Source organism: Paroedura picta, chromosome 5, assembly GCF_049243985.1.
Source record: "Paroedura picta isolate Pp20150507F chromosome 5, Ppicta_v3.0, whole genome shotgun sequence".
Taxonomy (NCBI): domain Eukaryota; kingdom Metazoa; phylum Chordata; class Lepidosauria; order Squamata; family Gekkonidae; genus Paroedura; species Paroedura picta.
In genome coordinates this window covers 41,427,259-41,446,064 of record NC_135373.1, presented here as the reverse complement: position 1 = coordinate 41,446,064, position 18,806 = coordinate 41,427,259, and the positions used below count along the sequence as shown (strand labels likewise).

Sequence of the window (18,806 nt, the reverse complement as noted above, 5' to 3'; positions counted from 1 at the left end):
CCCACCAGCCCTTTTCTTCCAGGACAGAGTTGTGCTGAAAGGCTTACTAAACTCAAAAGAAAAACCATGCAATCTCTTAAAAAGAAGAAGAAAATCAAAAGGACACAAAAAAGGTTGTGAATTCTTGTCTGGAGAGTAATGAAAGGTGTAACATATAGGGTTTATAGGGTTTCCTTGGGACCAACATGGTACCTGGAAGTTCTATTGATTTAGGAACTCCATAAACCAGGAACAAACAGAGGCATTTGAGGCCCATTCACACCATGAACATGTTAGAATGTCAGATCTGAGCCTAGTAGCACTTTGAAGAACAAGATTCCCAGAGTAGAAAGCTCCCTTTGACAGATATCTATGGCAGACCCACAGGACCACCTGAAATTATGGTGTTTGTGATGTCTGAAGATATCTCTAGAATCATAAGGATCTTTTCCTTAGCCCATTTGTAACAATGGCAGATGGCCTGGATAACAAGTGGAAGCCACTCACAGCTTTTATGCAGAGAGAAGAGTTGGAACAGAACTGGACAGGGTCACTAGCCATCTCTTTGTTTTTCTTTCTTTTTTCAAAGCAACTTCGTCTCAACTTCTTTGCCTCTTGAGAACTCAGGAAGAGGTTATTCAAGTTGCGCTTCAAATATAAGCAACATTCCTTTTATTCATTTCTGTTAGTTCATGTAAATCCACCAGTTGTTCATTGCTTTGTTGAAAAATGATTAGTCCATTTACTCTCCTCACCCCCAAATCATTTTGTTCTTTTGTTCTCATTGACCAAAAATCTAGTAAGTATTGTTATTATGTATAGATTAACAGCTTGGTTTATTAAGGCTTTCTTGCCCTTTATTTGCCGCCCCCAAAAATGAGCCCACAAAATATTCCATCAACCTAATTCCCTGCCCAGTAGGCCTTTTAAGAAGAAAAATACAGAATATGAATTAGTATGCTAAGACAACCTAAATAGCCTAGTCTAGCCCAAGCTTGTTCAAGTGTATAAGCTAAGGACAGTCGACCTTGGTTAGCATTGGTATGGAAGACGACCCCAGAAGACCTGGGCCTATTCTGCACACAATACATAATGCACTTTCAATGCACTTTAGAAGTAGATTTTCCTCTTCTGCACAGGAAAATCCAGCTGCCAAAGCACACTGAAAATGCATTATCCTATGTGTGCAAAATGGGCCCTGGTTGCAGTGCACAGCCAAGCAATGGCAAACCACCTCTGTTCTTTTGTTCCCTTGAGAACACTGCCAGGAGTTAGTTGCAAATTGACACCACTTAATTATTATTGTACAAGATTAGACACCTGTCACTTGGGAGTCTGTTCTGCCCCTCAACATAGTCCCTGGACTCAAGAGATTATCAGAGGGCTTTTAAAAATTGTTCCAGCTCACCAGTGTCAATAAAATCAAAGAGTCTGCCAGAGATCAGCCGTCCCAAGCAGGGGTAGTCAACCTGTGGTCCTCCAGATGTTCATGGACTATAATTTCCATGAGCCCCTGCCAGAATTTGCTGGCAGGGGCTCGTGGGAATTGTAGTCCATGAATATCTGGAGGAGCACTGGTTGACTACCCCTGGTCCAAAGGGCTCATCCTTCAATTCTAAGGATGGTCCCTGTTAAATATTTTAGTTGCTGAGCTGGGAAGTAGTGTTTGGAAGCGTTTGACCTGAGTCTGAACCCCACTTTCTTAGAATGGCTGGGAAGAGACCATGCATTTCTGCAACTCTCACACACACTCACAACTGGGAAGGTTTTGAAGCTGAATGATTCTTGTGTGCAGTTGAGAGGGTATGTCCCTGTGCCACCAGCTGCTTACTTGTTTAGCCAGGCCCTCTACAAATGCAAGGAGGAGGAGAATCCCTGCTGCTTAATTTCTAAAAGAAAAGGGGCTTAATGGGAACGTATCCTGGAATTCCTTTCCCTAATCCAAATCCAGATCCATTGGCTGGGGCTGCATTCTGGACATTCTTAGGTACACTCTCTTCTTTTCAAGTTTAGGGTTGTTGTTTTTTAATCGCAACCCCCAACCAGAGAGAAATTAAAAATATAACAAAACATAAAAGTGCTGGCAATTCTACTGATAAAAATCTGGAAAAGGATTCCAAGTGTCTAAAATATGCCTATGTACAATTGTTATCTATATGCCCTCTATTGATAGGACCGTCCATTGGATTCCTGGAGGTGGGCCTCTTTCTCCGGAGTCCCAGCCTTTTGGCTGCCCTGTTAAACAATCCCCACAATTCCACTTGGTCTCGCAGAATTTCTAACAAAATTCTCTCATTGGGCTTAGACTTACACTCTTTGATAGATCTTGAGGAGAGAAGTATATATAAGCTCATAGTAAGGAGAATGGAGGACACTGAATATCAAACCTTACTGTCATTTACATCTCCATCTTGCTCTCTCCGTGTATGGAATATTATCTCGTTATATAAAGTTACCCCCCCACACACACACCTTACCATTATTGAAGCTTATCCCAACAGGAAAGCTTTCATGCTTGCTTGGCTGAACTCTTTCCCTTCTAATGTTCTCTTAGGGAGGTTTAACCGTATTCATTTAGCAGAGAGACTATGTTTTCATGGTTGTACGGTACCTCATCTTCTTCCTCATATTATTTTATTTTGCCCCAAGTTCTCTTTATACCGCTGTGTGATATCTGACATTCTGTCCTCCTTTCAATTCCATTTTGACGAAACTGTAATAGTCAATAAATGACGTGACAGCTCAAATCTCCCGTACTGCAGCATTTTTAGGCAAGGCTTTTAGAATTAATTCCTTGTTTTTAATGAAACTAACGTTGTTTGATTTTTAATTTTATCACTTTGTATTTCCTTACTTGTATTGCTCATCATGCCAATAAAGGCTTCTGTATCTGTATCTGTCGCCAGTGTAATAATGTAAGTCTTTTAGCAACAGTAAGGACACAGAGCCTCTTGTGGGGCAGGGTGGTAAGGCAGCTGACGTGCTGTCTGAAGCTCTGACCATGAGGCTGGGAGTTCAACCACAGCAGCTGTCTCAAGGTTGACTCAGTCTTCTATCCTTCCAAGGTCGGTAAAAGGAGTACCCAGCTTGCTGGGGGGCTAAACGGTAATGACTGGGGAAGGGAATGGCAAACCACCCTGTATTGAGTCTGCCATGAAAATGCTTGAGGGCGTCACCCCAAGGGTCAGACATGACTCGGTGCTTGCACAGGGGATACCTTTACCTTTTTAAGGACACAGAGGGTCCATTTTCATTGGCCACTCTTTTCTTAAACATTACCTTCCATTATTTCAGCTTAGCTTCATTGCCTTTAACAACTAAAAGAAGTGGTGCAAAATGGAAAGACGTGGTGACCCGTCGCCAAGAGTTGGACACAACCGAATGGCCAACGTCCTCCATTGTCATCACTATCATCACCATCGCCCTTACCCTGCTCCACGTAGGCGTGGGTCTTAATATTTTCAGATAGGTTCTGTGAGCTTGTGCTCCTTGGAGCCCCACTTAGGAACATGGCAGATGCCCTGGGAAACATCAGGTTGAATATCTGCTATAACAAGCCACACTTTGCTTCTGTTTCACTTTCAGGTTTTGAGTTGATCAAGTGTGAGGATCCCGGCGTCCCACAGTTTGGGTACAAAGTCCGTGACGAGGGCCACTTTGCAGGGAGCTCCGTCTCTTTTAACTGTGACCCGGGCTACATGCTGCGAGGGAGCCGTGCACTGGTCTGCTTGACGGGGGAACGGCGTGCCTGGGATCAGCCACTACCCATCTGCGTGGGTATGAGCCCCCCCCCTTTTGTCCGGTTGCCCAACTGAGTTATTACCTTCCCGCATGGCTGATAAGGATCCCAAGCAAGATTCATTGGGTGGACCAGTTGATTTAGAAAAGTAAGCTTGTCTTCTGCAAGTGATGCTAGTGATAATGAGTCCTGGGAACTCTGAGACTAATTTTTGGTATATTTTTCCTTGATTCCAAAGCAGTAGCTACTGTATTTACTCAAATGCAAGGCTGCTCCCTCCCCAGTTATGCTTTTAAAAATAAAAGGCTTGTCTTACATTTTCATGCTAGTCACAGATAAGTCCAATAATAAAACATTTGTGTGTGTAAGTTTGAAGGGGAGATATCCTACATTAAGAACCGTCTGCCTTTTGGGGTCAATATGTGCTTTGCTTTTTCTTGTTGGGGAGCCTGGAACCAGGAACCTCCTTGACTGAGTCTTAGGCATACCCTAGTGATGCAGTCATAGAGTGTGAGAGAATCCCAGAATCAGAATCACTTAGAGCTGGAAGTCATCACAGGGTGCCATCCAGTCCAGCCGCCCACCTTCTCACGGACTTCAAAAATATACACCCCTGACAGATGTTAATTCAATCTTCTTTGAAAAAGGAAGGAAGCTCATTGGAAAAGCATGCCTATGCCATTGAATTCTTGGAGACATTGGGATTGCCTTGCTACCTTGGACTTCAGGACTGGTCTGCTATCTTGCCTAGTTGCCAGAACAGGGCTCTCTGGTTGTTCTTCTGACTCCAGCTTCTCCAGCAAAGAGACATGCTTCCAGCCACCACCACCCTTATATTTCCACTTACCCTTCTGATGCTGAACCTGAAGGCTGTATCCTGTGAGTCAACCCCAGTCAGATGAGGCCTCTGTGTCCAGAGTGGGAAATCAATCACCAGAGTCTGACCATTCCAGAAGATTTATTTACTAGTGCTTCTTTCAGCCCCGTTTTAAATGCCAGCAATAATTTTAATTGCTACTATTTGCATTTCAGCTTTCATGGTGCTCCTTTACAATAACCTTCAGGTTAACTAGACAATCAATAGGAGCGCGGGCTGTCTGTCTTTTTTAGTATACAGGGAAGATACAAATCAAGACCTTGTTACCTTGTTCTTGCTTTAAGGGTTTGGCTACAGTTGCCCACAAGAAATCATCTGTTCTTTGGTTTCTAGCTCAGGAGAGGGAATAAGGCAGAAATATTCTTAAGGGTTTCATTCCAGCCTTCCAACTTTAAAAACCATAACACTCAAACTCCAGTGAGAGAACATTTTAATCTTCCAAGTCATTCCGTTGCTGTCCGGAAACAGCAGGGTGTCAAAGGAGGAGGGTTGCAACGTGAGCTTACTGAACTTGAATTGATTCACAGTTTCTGAACAATGAACATCTCTAGGGCTGAACAGGGACATGGGTTTCTTATTGCACTACAGATTCTAATAAAGCCCTAAATGGTCTGGATCCAGCATACCTACGCGACCGTCTTTTCTCTTAGAACCCCTCAAGAGTATTAAGATCTTCGGATCAACACCTAATGAGGATCCCTGGCCTGAAGCGGGTGAAATTGGCCTTGACCAATAAGAATAACATAGTTGGAAGGGATCTCCTGGGTCATCTAGTCCAACCCCCCACACAATGCAAGACACTCACAACCTTATTACTCATCCACAATAACCTGCCACCCCCTTGAACCTTCACAAAATCAGCCTCTCCGTCAGATGTCTATCCAGCCTCTGTTTAAAAATTACCAAAGATGGAGAACAACTCTGCTCCATCCTCTATATGTCAGCCATTTAAATACTTGAAGATGGTTATCAGATCCCCTCTCAGTTGCCTCCTCTCCAGGCTAAACAGACCAAGCTCCCCCCAGTCTTTCTTCATACATTTTGGTCTTGGTCTCAGAAATAAACAAAAACCATGGGGTGCCAGGGTCCATACCCACTTGGTTTGGTTACCGCTAATTAGAGAGAACTTTGAGGTTCAAAGCAGGGCTTGGCTTCTGAGAGTGGTAAAGACCATCAAGTATAATAGTGGTCGAAAGCCACAGGCATCCTTTGCTAACCTGATGGTTTTTTTCAAGGCAAGAATGATACAGAGGTGGTTCGCCATTGCCTGCCTCTGCATAGCTATCTTGGACTTCATTGATGTTCTCCCATCTTAGTACTATAGCAATAACATTCCCCTTATTTTCCTGTTTGATTTGGAACATCTCTTTCTTCCTGGGAGGGGCCAGTACTGCCCTCACTATCAAAAGAAATGGGTCTCAGATCAGGGAAAAGCTGAAGACCACCAATGTAAGGGTAGGCAAGACACTTCTGCTTCAATTAAAGCTGGTCCGAGTAAGAAGACAAGACTCCTCTGCCTTGGCATAGTCCTTCAATGTATTCTTTGGAATTGATTGTGGGGGATGATAAAATCAGTTTATGGGTCAGTTTATGCTTGAAGCCTTCCAAGTTGATCATCTCTGGATGAGGAACTTTTACAAGAAAATTAGGTTGAGCAGCACTGCCAGAAAATTCTCTGGCTTGGATTTTGGACAGCTTTTCCAGAAAGAATAGGAAGGTATATCCCTATTACAAGGTGTTCATCAAGAATGCTCCTCTCCATGTCCATATCTATAATCATCTCCCCATGTCTTTGTACATCATCATAACAACCTTATCTATTGAGTTCCAAGAACCTAAGGAAAAGATTAAATTTAGCATAGATAAGAGTCATACTTCCAACAGAACTGCACAGTTCTCTTTATATAACCTTTCTGCATCTTTTCCAGAGGTAGCAGTAACATACGTTTCTTACTGGTATTGTGTCTCAGGTGAAGGGTTCAAAGCAGAAGACTTCAGCTGCTTCCTTCCCAATACTCTGTACCAGCCTTACTTGACAAACACCTTTCTCTTCCAAGTATTTAAAAGGGTGCAATAAGGAGGATGGAGCAGAATTGTTCTCTCTTGCCCCAGAGGGACAGGCCAGAACCAATGGGATGAAATTAATTCAAAAGAAATTCCATCTAAACATCCGGAAGATGTTCCTGACAGTTAGAGCAGTTTCTCAGTGGAACAGTCTTCCTCGGGAGGTGGTGTGTTCTCCACCTTTGGAAATTTTTAAACAGAAGCTAGATAGCCATCTGATGGAGAGGCTGATTCTGTGAAGGTTCAAGGGGGTGGCAGATTACAGTAGATGAGCGATTGGAATGTGAGTGTACTGCATAGTGCAGGGGGTTGGACAAGATGACCCATGAGGTCCCTTCCAACTCTATGATTCTATGATTCTATGATCCCTGCCTTGCCATAGTATGTTGTTTGGCCACTGTATGCATTTAATGTAGAATCTGAAGAAGCATAATTTAATTTAAAGACATCCCCCCACCCCACCCTTAGAAAATCCAAGAAAATTATTTACCTCTAGCCCTAGTAGGAGAAGATTAGAGGATGCAAATCCACAAGCTTAATGCTTCTGTTTCTTCCAGCTGAATGTGGGAGTACCATCAAAGGCGAGTCTTCAGGAAGGATCTTGTCTCCAGGCTACCCGACGCCATACGATCACAACCTCAACTGCGTTTGGACAATTGAGGCAGAAGCCGGATGCACAATAGGGTAATTGTGTGGGACCCCAAGGTTGGAAATCAGCAAATGAGCATGTGATGCAGCTGCCCCCACCCCAATTCGGGATGTACAAATATGCTCTTTTTCTTTGTTTCCACATATGATCCTGTCAGCTTTGCCAGCATTCTGGGCTGGTGTTCCCAATTAGTTCCTCTCATGTCACCATGGATGTGCAGTGGACACATACAAATTATGTGTCCCTTTTGGGGGTATTTTAATCATTTGAACTAGTGACAAAGCCTGTTTTTAAAACCAGACAAAGAGCAGGGTGGGTCAGTTGGGTGGCTGAGTTGATGCACTTTGCAGGAGACCAGTAGTTTCCACACCCCCATACAGCTCAGGACAGTCACCAGAGAGCAGTGGCGGGCTAAGAGTGCAGAGGAGGAATATGGCAGCTGCTCAAAGGGGTAAGTGGAGCATGGAGGGTGAAGGGGGGGAAGGACTCCTGCAGAGCAGTGCGGGTAAGCTTGGTGGCTGCGTCAGCCCGTTCTGCAGCCATCATCCTGGTGCCCACTCCGGTGGCTGTGGCTTGGCGCAGGCAGCACAGTTGTTTAGCGCCTCGAACATGGCTGTCTTTGACTGTGCAAAGCAGAGTGGACAGTGTGGCCATGGTGGAGCCCTGGTAAATGGCATTTTGTGGCCTTTGGCTTGCTAGGAGGTGGTAGAGCAGGGTGGGGCTCAGGGGAACATGGCGGTGCATGCCTGGAGGGTTGCCCTAAGCTGTGCAGTTTACCTCCTGCCAGGGAGTGTATGGAAAGAGGACCCTCCTGGTATGGGCCAATGAACTCCCCCCAGCGCTTCTCAGTGGAGTGCCATCTCTTCTGAGTGGCCCTCAGGGGAAGAGACCTCCCCGCAATGGCCAATCAGAGGGCCAGCACATTGATGGAAGTACTATTCATTTTTTATGTGGTATGATAATGTTTACACAAATGACAAACTATTTAATATCATGATTACATATAGCACACAATAGAAGACAAATTCATCCAAGAGCACAGAGAGAATATTCTTAGATAAAGTTGCTATGTAGGCCATAGAAAATTCCTTCATTGTATAAACCATCAAAGTGGACCAATTCTCATTAATTTTTTTGTATTTTTAGATTATGATATGCTGTTCATTTCATTCACCCAGGACTTAATTAACAAGTCATATTTTTCTAGGGGAGTCTTGATTTTCTACTGTCACAAATACTGATATAGTTGCTATTATCTCATTCAGCATGATTTTTCAAAATCTTGTAGCTACTTTTACCATATAGTTCAAAAGGAGGGACTCTGGATGCAAAGATATATATGTTTATTGCTTCTGAGGTTATATTGGCCAATGTTCCCCAAATTTGTTTAGTTCTAACAAGTTTTTACCATAGAGTTGTAGAATAATAAAGTTGGAAGGGACCTCTTGGGTCATCTAGTCCAACCCCCTGCACTATGCAGGACACTCACATCCCATTCTGTAATCTGCCACCCCCTTGAGCCTTCACAGAATCAGCCTCTCTGTCAGATGGCTATCTAGCCTCTGTTTAAAAATCTCCAAAGATGGAGAACCCACCATCTTCCGAGGAAGCCTGTTCCACTGAGAAACCACTCTGTCAGGAACTTCTTCCAGATGTTTAGATGGAATTTCTTTTGAATTGATTTCATCCCATTTGTTCTGGTCCATCCCTCTGGGGCAAGAGAGAACAATTCTGCTCCATCCTCCATATGGCACCCTTTTAAATACTTGAAGATGGTTATCAGATCCCCTCTCAGTAGTCTCCTCTCTAGGCTAAACAGACGAAGCTCCTCCGACCTTTCTTCATATGTCTTGGTCTCTGGACACGTTCCAGTTTGTCAACATCCCTCTTCAATTGGGGTGCCCAAAACTGAACATAGTACTCGAAGTGAAGCCAAACCAGAGCAGAGTAAAGCGGTACCATCTCCTCCCGTAATCTGGACACGATACTCCGTTTCATACAGCCCCAAATCCCATTTGCCTTTTTAGCCACTGAGTCACACTGCTGACTCATGTTCAATGTATGGTCTACTAAGACTCCTAGATCCTTTTTGCGCATGCTACTGCCAAGACGTCTCCTCCATCTTATATTGGTGTATTTGGTTTTTCCTACCTAAATGCAGAACTTTTTTCATTATCTGAGCTTTAAAAGTACTTTATTTTTTTTTAAATCCTTATTTTAAATTATTGGAACGTGAAGAACTTTTGTTCACTGTTTATATATTGGCTTCAGGGTTTGAAATTACAATGTTATTGGTTATCAGATGCTTAAAGGTAAAGGTATCCCCTGTGCAAGCACTGAGTCATGTCTGACCCTTGGGGTGACGCCCTCTAGCGTTTTCATGGCAGACTAAATACGGGGTGGTTTGCCAGTGCCTTCCCCAGTCATTACCGTTTACCCCCCAGCAAGCTGGGTACTCATTTTACCGACCTCGGAAGGATGGAAGGCTGAGTCAACCTTGAGCCGGCTGCTGGGATTGAACTCCCAACCTCATGGGCAAAGCTTTCAGACGGCTGCCTTAACACTCTGCGCCACAAGAGGCGCCACAAGAGGCGCCACAAGAGGCTCTACAATCAGATGCTTACAAGGTGCAATACTTCTCCCAGACACTGATCAAGGTTAAAATCTTTCTGATATCAGTGGGGGAGTTGGAAGGGAGAGCTTTGCGCTGTGCTTATACCAGGGCATCAGCAAAGGGTTTCAGATTAAGTGATCTGCTTCATAATATCTTCTTCCTCATCTTTTAAATTAGATAACAGCATCAATTTATTTGCATAGCAACACTGAGGATTGCCCCACACATATCCTGAAGAGCTTTAAATTTATCTCTTGGTGTCTTGTTTTCTCATGAGAAGCTTTCAATCTTTTTTTTTTTTTAAGCCATTGTTTTAGTACTTTATTGGACCAAGAAATGGACATGTTATATAATTAGAAGTGCATTTCTGGAAAAAATCTTGACAGTCCCCATTTGACACACATCGAAACAACTACTTTTATTTAAGGTAGAACATAATTAAAAGTCTGAGTTTATGATCTCAATTAATGGTTTAAAGTTATTTTTTAACCTTGTCTTCACTGTCCTTGGTTAAAAGTGTGTAAAAGACTGGTTAGTATATTCAATTTTGTGCAGAAAACTATCCTGATAGAACTGTTGAGCAGAAATGGTTTTACTTGATTTTGTTAATATGGGGAACAATGCAAGTTAATCCCACGCAGGGATAACTTACATGAGAAGGTAGAATTTTCTACTTGAAGCCAAAGATATTCACAGCACTCGGTACCATTCCTATCTCTCCCGAAACATACAAGTCTTTCTAGACCAACCTAGATGATATATGCCATATTGGGCCATACACTGGAATGTTCCCGGATGTCCTGGAACAAGGCCATTTAACCACCACCATTAAAACTCAAACGTAGTCAACATTCCTGTGCCAAAACAACTTTCTGACAAGAGCAGTCAAGTGACTCAGCCCAGTATGACTGACCAGGCGCGGTTCCTTCCTGAATGTGGATATATACACTGTAGAGCAGGCTTTCTCAACCAGGATTTCGTGAAACACTGTAGTTTCTTTAGATAGATAGATAGATAGATAGATAGATAGATAGATAGATAGATAGATAGATAGATAGATAGATAGATAGATAGATAGATAGATAGATAGATAGGTAGGTAGGTAGGTAGGTAGGTAGGTAGGTAGGTAGGTAGGTAGGTAGGTAGGTAGGTAGGTAGGTAGGTAGGTAGGTAGGTAGAGAGACAGGCAGATAGGCAGAGAGAGAGAGAGAGAGAGAGAGAGAGAGAGAGAGAGGCAGAGAGAGAGGCAGATAGATAGACAGACAGACAGACAGACAGACAGACAGACACCCTCCCAAAATGGCCAGTGATGGGCCTGGAGGGGGTGGGAAGGGGAGGGACCCCAGGTGGGCGTGTACACAGCTATGCTTCCCAACTGTATTCTGCATGATTGAGCTACTTGATTTCTCAAAGCCTGAAGAATGCTTCAGGGGGTTCTCAATGGTAAAAAAGTTGGGAAAGGCTACCATAGAGCTACAATTCATTCTGACCTTGCTTATAGCAATACTTGGACCACGAACAACTGCAATCTGAAAAATGATCTTGGTGGTCATAATTGATTCCAGTAATGAAGTGGGGCTCAGCTAGTTAATGAATTGGCCCTACTTCTTGTGAGAGGTTTAAAGCTTAGGTCAGAAATGTTGAATCATTTTTACTTTATGGTCTGTATTTTAATAATATGTACCAGTAAAGAAGGCCTTGTGGCTGAAATGCATTTGGCCACATCACGGTGATCACAGTTCTGCATAAGGAAGTCTAAGGCAATAGGCTTTAATTACTAAATGAATCAACTAAAGGTTGAATTGATTAATCAGTGTCTAGGGAGCCAGTCGCAATCACTGAGGCTATCCGAGATTTTTTTAAATAGCTAGTTTGGTCTTGGCATGGTGCTGTACTGGAAACACAAAGGAGGCAGAAATTTTTAGAGTCTACTGATTCATTAAAACTCATTGTGCATATTATGCACCCTTTCTTGGAATGAGCCCTGTGGCTTGCAAGGTCCATGAATGTCAAGAAGGCTTCTGACTGTGGTACTTTTCTGAAAGTTCGCTGGGCCCAGAATGTAATATTTACTAGAGCACATTGGGGGATGTTAAATCTGGCCCAAATTGCAGGCAGCCAACCACCTTTGGGCAACTCTGCCACATAAGAACTTAGAGTGAGTTGCCACAGGCACACGTTCACGGGAGAGGCTGAACCTTTTCTGGTCTGTCATTGCTATTTCTGCAGCCCGTCCCCTTCTGAGCACCCCCTCCCCTTCCATTCCACCAGTTGTGAATACTTCTATTTTTTGACCTCAACATTTTGAGGCATAACACGCTTTGAGGCAGCACAAAACAAAAAAGGGCTACATAGGGTCATTGACGTATAAAAGAGAAATGCAACTGTATTTAGCTGAGAACCATATACAAATCAACGACATTCCAAAGATGTTGTTTCTTGGTGTCTAGATTTATTTTGATGGAAGATTCTCAAATTTCAAGTATAAAGTCGTTTCCATCAATTAGACTATCAGTATATTCTTCTTACTATAAATCAGTATTAATATAATTTTAGTATAGAGACCTCACCGAGAACACTTGACATAGGAGAGACCGATCATTTTTCCCACTGACAATTCAAAATCCAGGTTACAAAGTACCTTCGCAATTGTGAAAATTATTAGCAGCTGGAAGAAGAAGCTGAATTGCCGTATGTTCCCCTCTGACATTTTCATTGCATTTCCCACCAGTACCCACTTTAGACTTGGTTTGGACAGGTGCTACACCTGTAATGATGGTCTCTTTTGGCTTTGAACCCCATCAGATGTTAGCATTAATTCCCTTTTGGTATTTCAATGCTTTGCCTCCTTTCCCGTGTAGTTGTGATCCTCAGTCTCCTGCCATCCACATGTCTGTCCTGTCTTGTCGCCTTAGAAAATTGCTCATAATGAAAGGAATAGATGACTTCTATCAAAAGTATTGTAAAGGCTTGGTGTAGAGTCTTGCTTATTCCCCTGCAGACAGTGAGAAATGCTGGCATTTCTCTTCCTCCACGCCTTTCAACACCAGTCTCTGCCATTGTAATTTATGTTCCTCACATAGAAACTGTCAGTTGAAATGGCTTTTTTGTTCAATAAAACACCACCACCACCACCCCAAAAAATCTTATCAAAAGCCTGCTGCGGAGAAGGTCAAGTTACTAGCTGATGCCACAGAAAAGCTCTCTGCTTTATTAAACAGTCTGCCTGCTTGTGTCTTTTCCCCCCTTATATATTGCCAAATTCCTCCTGTCCATTCTCGAGAAAATGTACCTGGATCTTCAGGCTGTTGAGGACACCTTGCCATAACTCATCATGTGTAGAAATCAAGCTGCCTTATTCTGAGTTAGACCACTGACCCATGTAACTTGGTATTGCCTACTATGGCTGGCAGCAAATCAGAGAAGGGAAGGATCTCCCTCAAAACCAGTCACCCGGGATATGTTAAGTGGAGTTATCAGGGATTGAATTTGGAGCTTGCCACATGGGAGGGCCCATACTGCACCACTGAGCCAGGGGGCCTTCCCTCACTGTCCTTTTTGCACATTGCCATGGCTGTAGCATGCAGTCATGAAATTGTTTGCACCTTGGTTTGCTGTATATCATTTTCAAGGTGCTAGGCCTGATGCTCAGAGTCCTTCCTCCCCTAAGTTTCTAATTATCATCTGATGAAGGGAATACTATCCTCTCACACGTACAAACTTTTCTGATCAACAAAACAAAATCAGAGTCCAGAGTTCTTTAAGACCAACAAAGATTTATCCAAGGCAAGCACTCTTCCTCAGACTATGAACTGACCATCAGGACAGTGAACTTTTGCTTATATATATTCCCAATATATTCCCACTGTCCTGATGGTCATATCAGTCCGCTGCCCCCCACTCCCAAAATGGCCAATGGTGTGCCTGCAGGGAGTGGGAAGGGGAGGGTCCCCAGGTGAGCATGTACACAGCTATGCTTCCCAACCATATTCTGTATGATCGCACCACTTCTGGGGTTTCTCAAAGCCTGAAAAGATGTTTCGGGAGTTTCTCAAGTGTCAAGAAGTTGAGAAATGCTGTTCCAGTCTAATGAACAGAGAGAGGGGCGAGAGCTCCCTGTGGCATTTCATGTCCCATCCTGATGTATTAAACTAAAGTTGATGATCACTGTTTATTTTCCCAGACATCTGTTTGTTTTCTCACACAGATTGTTGGGAATTTGCATTCCAGCAAAATCAATCGTCACCCCAAGATCTGAATACCCGCCCCCGGGGAAAACCAACTCTCAGGGTCCATAGCAATGTGCCAGTCGCCACTATGAATCCTATTTCGGAGAAGACCTTCTTCCATCACCCTCCCCCTGTTCCGTAGTACAATGGCTCCTGTCACCCCCTCCCCAGTTTAATCAGTCTTTTATTACACCTCCAGTACAAATTTTAACACTAATGCAAACGTAACAGGCTTCCTGAAAAAGCAGTCAATTAATAACCGTGCAGTTGTCTGACATATATAATGCATTGCTATGGTACCCATTATCTTGGAGAGGGAATTAGAATATTAAAAGCTTCACGCGGCTGCCACCATCTAACAAGGGGGAAAGAAAGGAGGAGAGTAATTCAATTCCACCTCAAGTGCTCAAAGGCCTTTTAAAAAAAAGGATACTGCTTGGCTCTCTGGCAGCCCCCACCCCATTTTTATTTATCGTTTGATCCAGAGATCTTTTTAACGTGTGTGTGTGTGTGTCCCAGGGCAGTTATTCGACCTTTCTCGTAGCAAACATTTTCCGGAACTTTAAAGCACATTTTCAGTCATGATGTAGGGGAAAAATTAACAGAATCAGTTCTGTGGTGTGGATTTCCTACACAGTTCAGTCTGCCATTTCAGATTTCCTTTCTGTGCCCTGTTCTCCGTGTCTTTGCCTGCAGTGGTATGCTGGGGGGAAACCAGAAACAGGGCTTTTTAAGTGGTGGCACCTCATCTTAGGCTAAGGTGACCAGATTTTAACATTGGTAAAGCGGGACACCATTGACCGGGGGGGGGGGGGTTCTTGATTAAAAATTTGGTCTATATGGGCTGAAGAGCCAGTTTGGTGTAGTGGTTAGGAGTGCGGACCTCTACTCTAGCAAGCCGGGTTTGAGTCCCCTCTCCTACCCCAAATGCAGCCAGCTGGGTGACCTTGAGCTCACCACAGCACCAAGAAAGCTGTTCTGACCGCACAGTATTATCAGGGCTCTCTCAGCCTCACCTACCTCACAGGGTATCTGTGGTGGGGAGAGGAAAGGGAAGGCGACTGTAAGCCGCTTTGAGACTACTTTGGGTAGAGAAAAGTGGCATATAAGAACCAACTATTAGGGCTGTCTCAGCCTCACCTACCTCATCGGGTTCTGCTGTGGGGAGAGGAAAAGGAAGGCGAATGTAAGCCATTTTGAGACTCCTTCGGGTAGAGAAAAAGCGGCATATAAAAACCAACTCTTCTTCTTCTTCTTCGTTATGAATATCAGTTTAGGCGGCTGACAGTTTTATGCTTTTTTTATGACTTGTCTCATGACTGATAATCCTTACATTGTTTTGTGATTTTATGGTACTTTTCTTACTTGATGAGTTCCCTTGCGCAGATTTTTGAAGGAGGAGAGTATACATTTTCCAAATAAATATGATTTACTAGAAGGTTGTGCTTCCTTTTCGCAAGGAACTTTTTGCAATACTGTATTCATTCATCTTCTTTGTTTATACCTGGGGTGACTAAATTGTGGTACTGCAGATGTCCATGGACTACAATTACTATGAGCCCCTGCTGTGCTGCAGATGACCTTGCTGGCTGGGGCTTATGGTAATTGTAGTCCATGGACATCTGCAGGTCTACAGTTTGGCGTCCCCTGGTTTATACACTGCCTTCTTCCTCCATTGAAACCAAAAGCAGCTTACATTGTTCTGCCATTGTCTGCTTTCTCCTCATAGCAGCCTTGTGTGGGAGGTTAGGCTGAATGTGTGTTACCAGCTCAAGGACACCCCCAGCAAGCTTCTGTGGAATTCAGTCCTGGACACATGCTAGAGATCTATGCGTTTTCAGCATCATTATGAAGTACAGCTCCAGGAACACTCCAGCAGAATCCATGGCTATTGGAACTCTTACAAACCAATAAAAGCTTAGAGTGCAGATATACCCTCACTGTGTCTGTTCCCCCACCCTACAGGCTCCATTTCATGGTTTTCCATACGGAGGAATTCCATGATGTTTTGAGGATCTGGGACGGGCCCGTGGAGAAAGGGATCCTCCTAAAGGAAGCGAGCGGCTCTGTCTTGCCCAGCGATGTCCACAGCACGTTCAACTCCGTGGTCCTCCAGTTCAGCACCGACTTTTTCACCAGCAAGCAGGGCTTTGCCATTCAGTTTTCAGGTAAGATTCATTTAAAAAATAGCAGCAACCCCCCCCCCAAATGGGGCAAGGGGTCTCTCTAGGCAGGCCTCACCCAAGTTGAATGCAAAGCGTTTCCAGAACACATCTCCTGTACATTTGAGCATTATATTAACTGACAATTAAGATCTGGGGGGAGGGGGGGGAGGCTGCTGTTGGGGCTTAATTTCCCCTTATTTTCTCCACCACCCATGTTCCCTGCTGCATGTGCTTGCCAGGGTCTTTAGGGAAAGGGCTGCTGGTTGCTGTGAGAATGGGCAGTGGGAATGCTTGTGAGCAGAGAAGGGAAGGATAGCCAAGCAGCTGAGAAGGGAGGGAGAGACAGCATGAGTGCCTGGGGAGGGGGGGGGGCAGAGAACCCTCTGCCTACGGCCTCCTCAAAACCTGGAACTGGTCCTGATTCAGAGATTTATCAATGTTAGTAGGCAAACTGCCTTTCCTGGAGGTTGTTGCTCTCCCCATTGAGGGAACCCTGATAAGCTTTAGGGGCAGGGACCATAATTCCTAATAACATCTTTTGGAAATTTAACTTCTTCCCTTTAAAATTTACCTTCTTCTCTTCTTCCCACAGCCCTGAGAAAGCTGTTCTGACCGAGCAGTAATCTCAGGGCTCTCTCAGCCTCACCTACCTCACAGGGTGTGTGTTGTGGGGAGAGGAAAGGGAAGGTGATTGCAAGCCGCTTTGAGACTCCTTCGGGTAGAGAAAAGTGGCATAGAAGAACCAACTCTTCTTCTTCTTCTAACCCCCACCCCGCCTCAGGATTCCTCCATTTTAGACATGTGTGTTCCTAACTATTTCTACTCCCCCCCCCCATTAAGAGGCATTTTGTCCCTCGTTTATTAAAGTCCTAGATGCTGAAATATACAAGAGCCAACTTCTACTTAACTCCACAGAAGATTTCCTGAGGTTCTAGTATTCCTTTCAGGAAAACATCAGGCTCAGCCACTGCCTCGGTAAGCTAGAGGCAGAATTCCTCTCCGTCCCTCACCAGGAGAGAAATCTACTAACGGCTGGGTTTATTTTACAGCATATGTTTGACACAGGATTGTAACAAAGTGCGGTGTAAGATTAGCAGATGCCTGGCTTATTAAGTAAACATGAATCTGCGTGAGCCTACATCAGGCTGCACACCATGGCGCAGGATTGAACTTGCCAACCCCTGCAGCTCTTCCCTGCTGGAATAACAGATATGGTCTGTGAAGTCAGGGGTGGCTCGTGTTTGAATGTGGGTACTCGTGGATGTTTATCGATGTGGGGTGAGGGTGTGTGCCTATGTGGTCTCAGAAAATGTATTTATAGTGCCAGATTTTCCATGCCAGACCAGAACAAGTAAAGTGACTCTGAGTATGTACAGAGTACATTTTATATCGGAGAGGAGGCAAAATCAGTCTCTAATCACAGGCTGTGAGCTATGCTGATGAAAGGGAGCTTCCACCTTCAGAGGCAGTAAACTTCTGGAAGGAAACAACATCAGGGGAAGATTTTGGCCTCTCCGCCCTACTGTTGGCCACCCAGACTAACTGGCTGCCCAGTACTTTGGACTAGATGGACCACAGATGTTCAGAATGGAAATAGGTGGATTTCCACTGAGTTTCAGGAAAGGTTTGGAAATGCACATTTCATATTCTATAACATTCGACTCTGTGGGGCTGAGCAGAGGGGAACCCGGAATGCTAATACAAGCAAAGCCAGGCACTATTTTATTGCTCAAGGCTGCAGCAATGACCCAGTCCAGGGGAAGGGAAGGCCATACAACCTTTTCAAACCCACCTTTCATCCTTAACTTATTACATTTTTACCCTGTTTTTCAATTAGCTCTGTGAGTAAGAGTAATGTTTGTTTGTTTTAATAGTTACTAATATTTAAACTGCAGAGGGAGTTTTCAGTGATACCAGGTTTCCTGGTGTGGGGAAATTTTTAACTTAGAGGACCCTTGCAAAATGCAATCGGCCTCCTCTCATTGGAACTGGTACCACCGCAGGGGTTTACCACGCAATGCTCTTGCATATGTAACATTGGACCTTAGTGCCCCTTCCTATGCACACTGTGGTCTCTCTCATGTGGTGCTTGGCCTTGGCTGCTGGAAGGACCAATAGCACATGCCCTCCTATGCCTGGGAAGAGCCCTGAATGCATACCATCTACAAAGACTCAGCAGTTTAGGTCCTAAGCTAGGGCCTTGCAGTTCCCAGTGTATAGATGTGGACACCCTGACAAAAAAAAGGTGAATCCTGCAGAGGATTTCTGTAGGTGGAAGAGGATGCTCTTATTGCTGATCCCCCCCCCCCCTCCTGTGGCAGATCTCTAATTCCCAGTCATGCTATTGCGGGGAGGCTAGTCCCTGAGAGCAGCATTGCAAAGAGCATTTAGGCTACAGCAGGTGGGTGTGGGGAGCAAGAATACCACTCTGCATTATTAGCAACCCTTCCATTAATGAAAGGTTTTGGCAAGATTCAGGCCGTTCTGTCA

General features: G+C 44.2%; 1 protein-coding gene across 2 annotated transcripts in view; it reads left to right on the top strand.

The window, feature by feature from the left end:
• Window positions 1-18,806, top strand: part of CSMD2 (CUB and Sushi multiple domains 2) — a 644,506-nt gene that overhangs the window by 462,621 nt on the left and 163,079 nt on the right. For both annotated transcript variants that reach the window (XM_077337490.1, XM_077337489.1), the window contains 3 exons: window positions 3,565-3,756; window positions 7,217-7,343; window positions 16,117-16,319. In XM_077337490.1, the coding sequence (XP_077193605.1) occupies window positions 3,565-3,756; window positions 7,217-7,343; window positions 16,117-16,319 (522 nt within the window). The remainder of the gene's footprint in view (window positions 1-3,564; window positions 3,757-7,216; window positions 7,344-16,116; window positions 16,320-18,806) is intronic.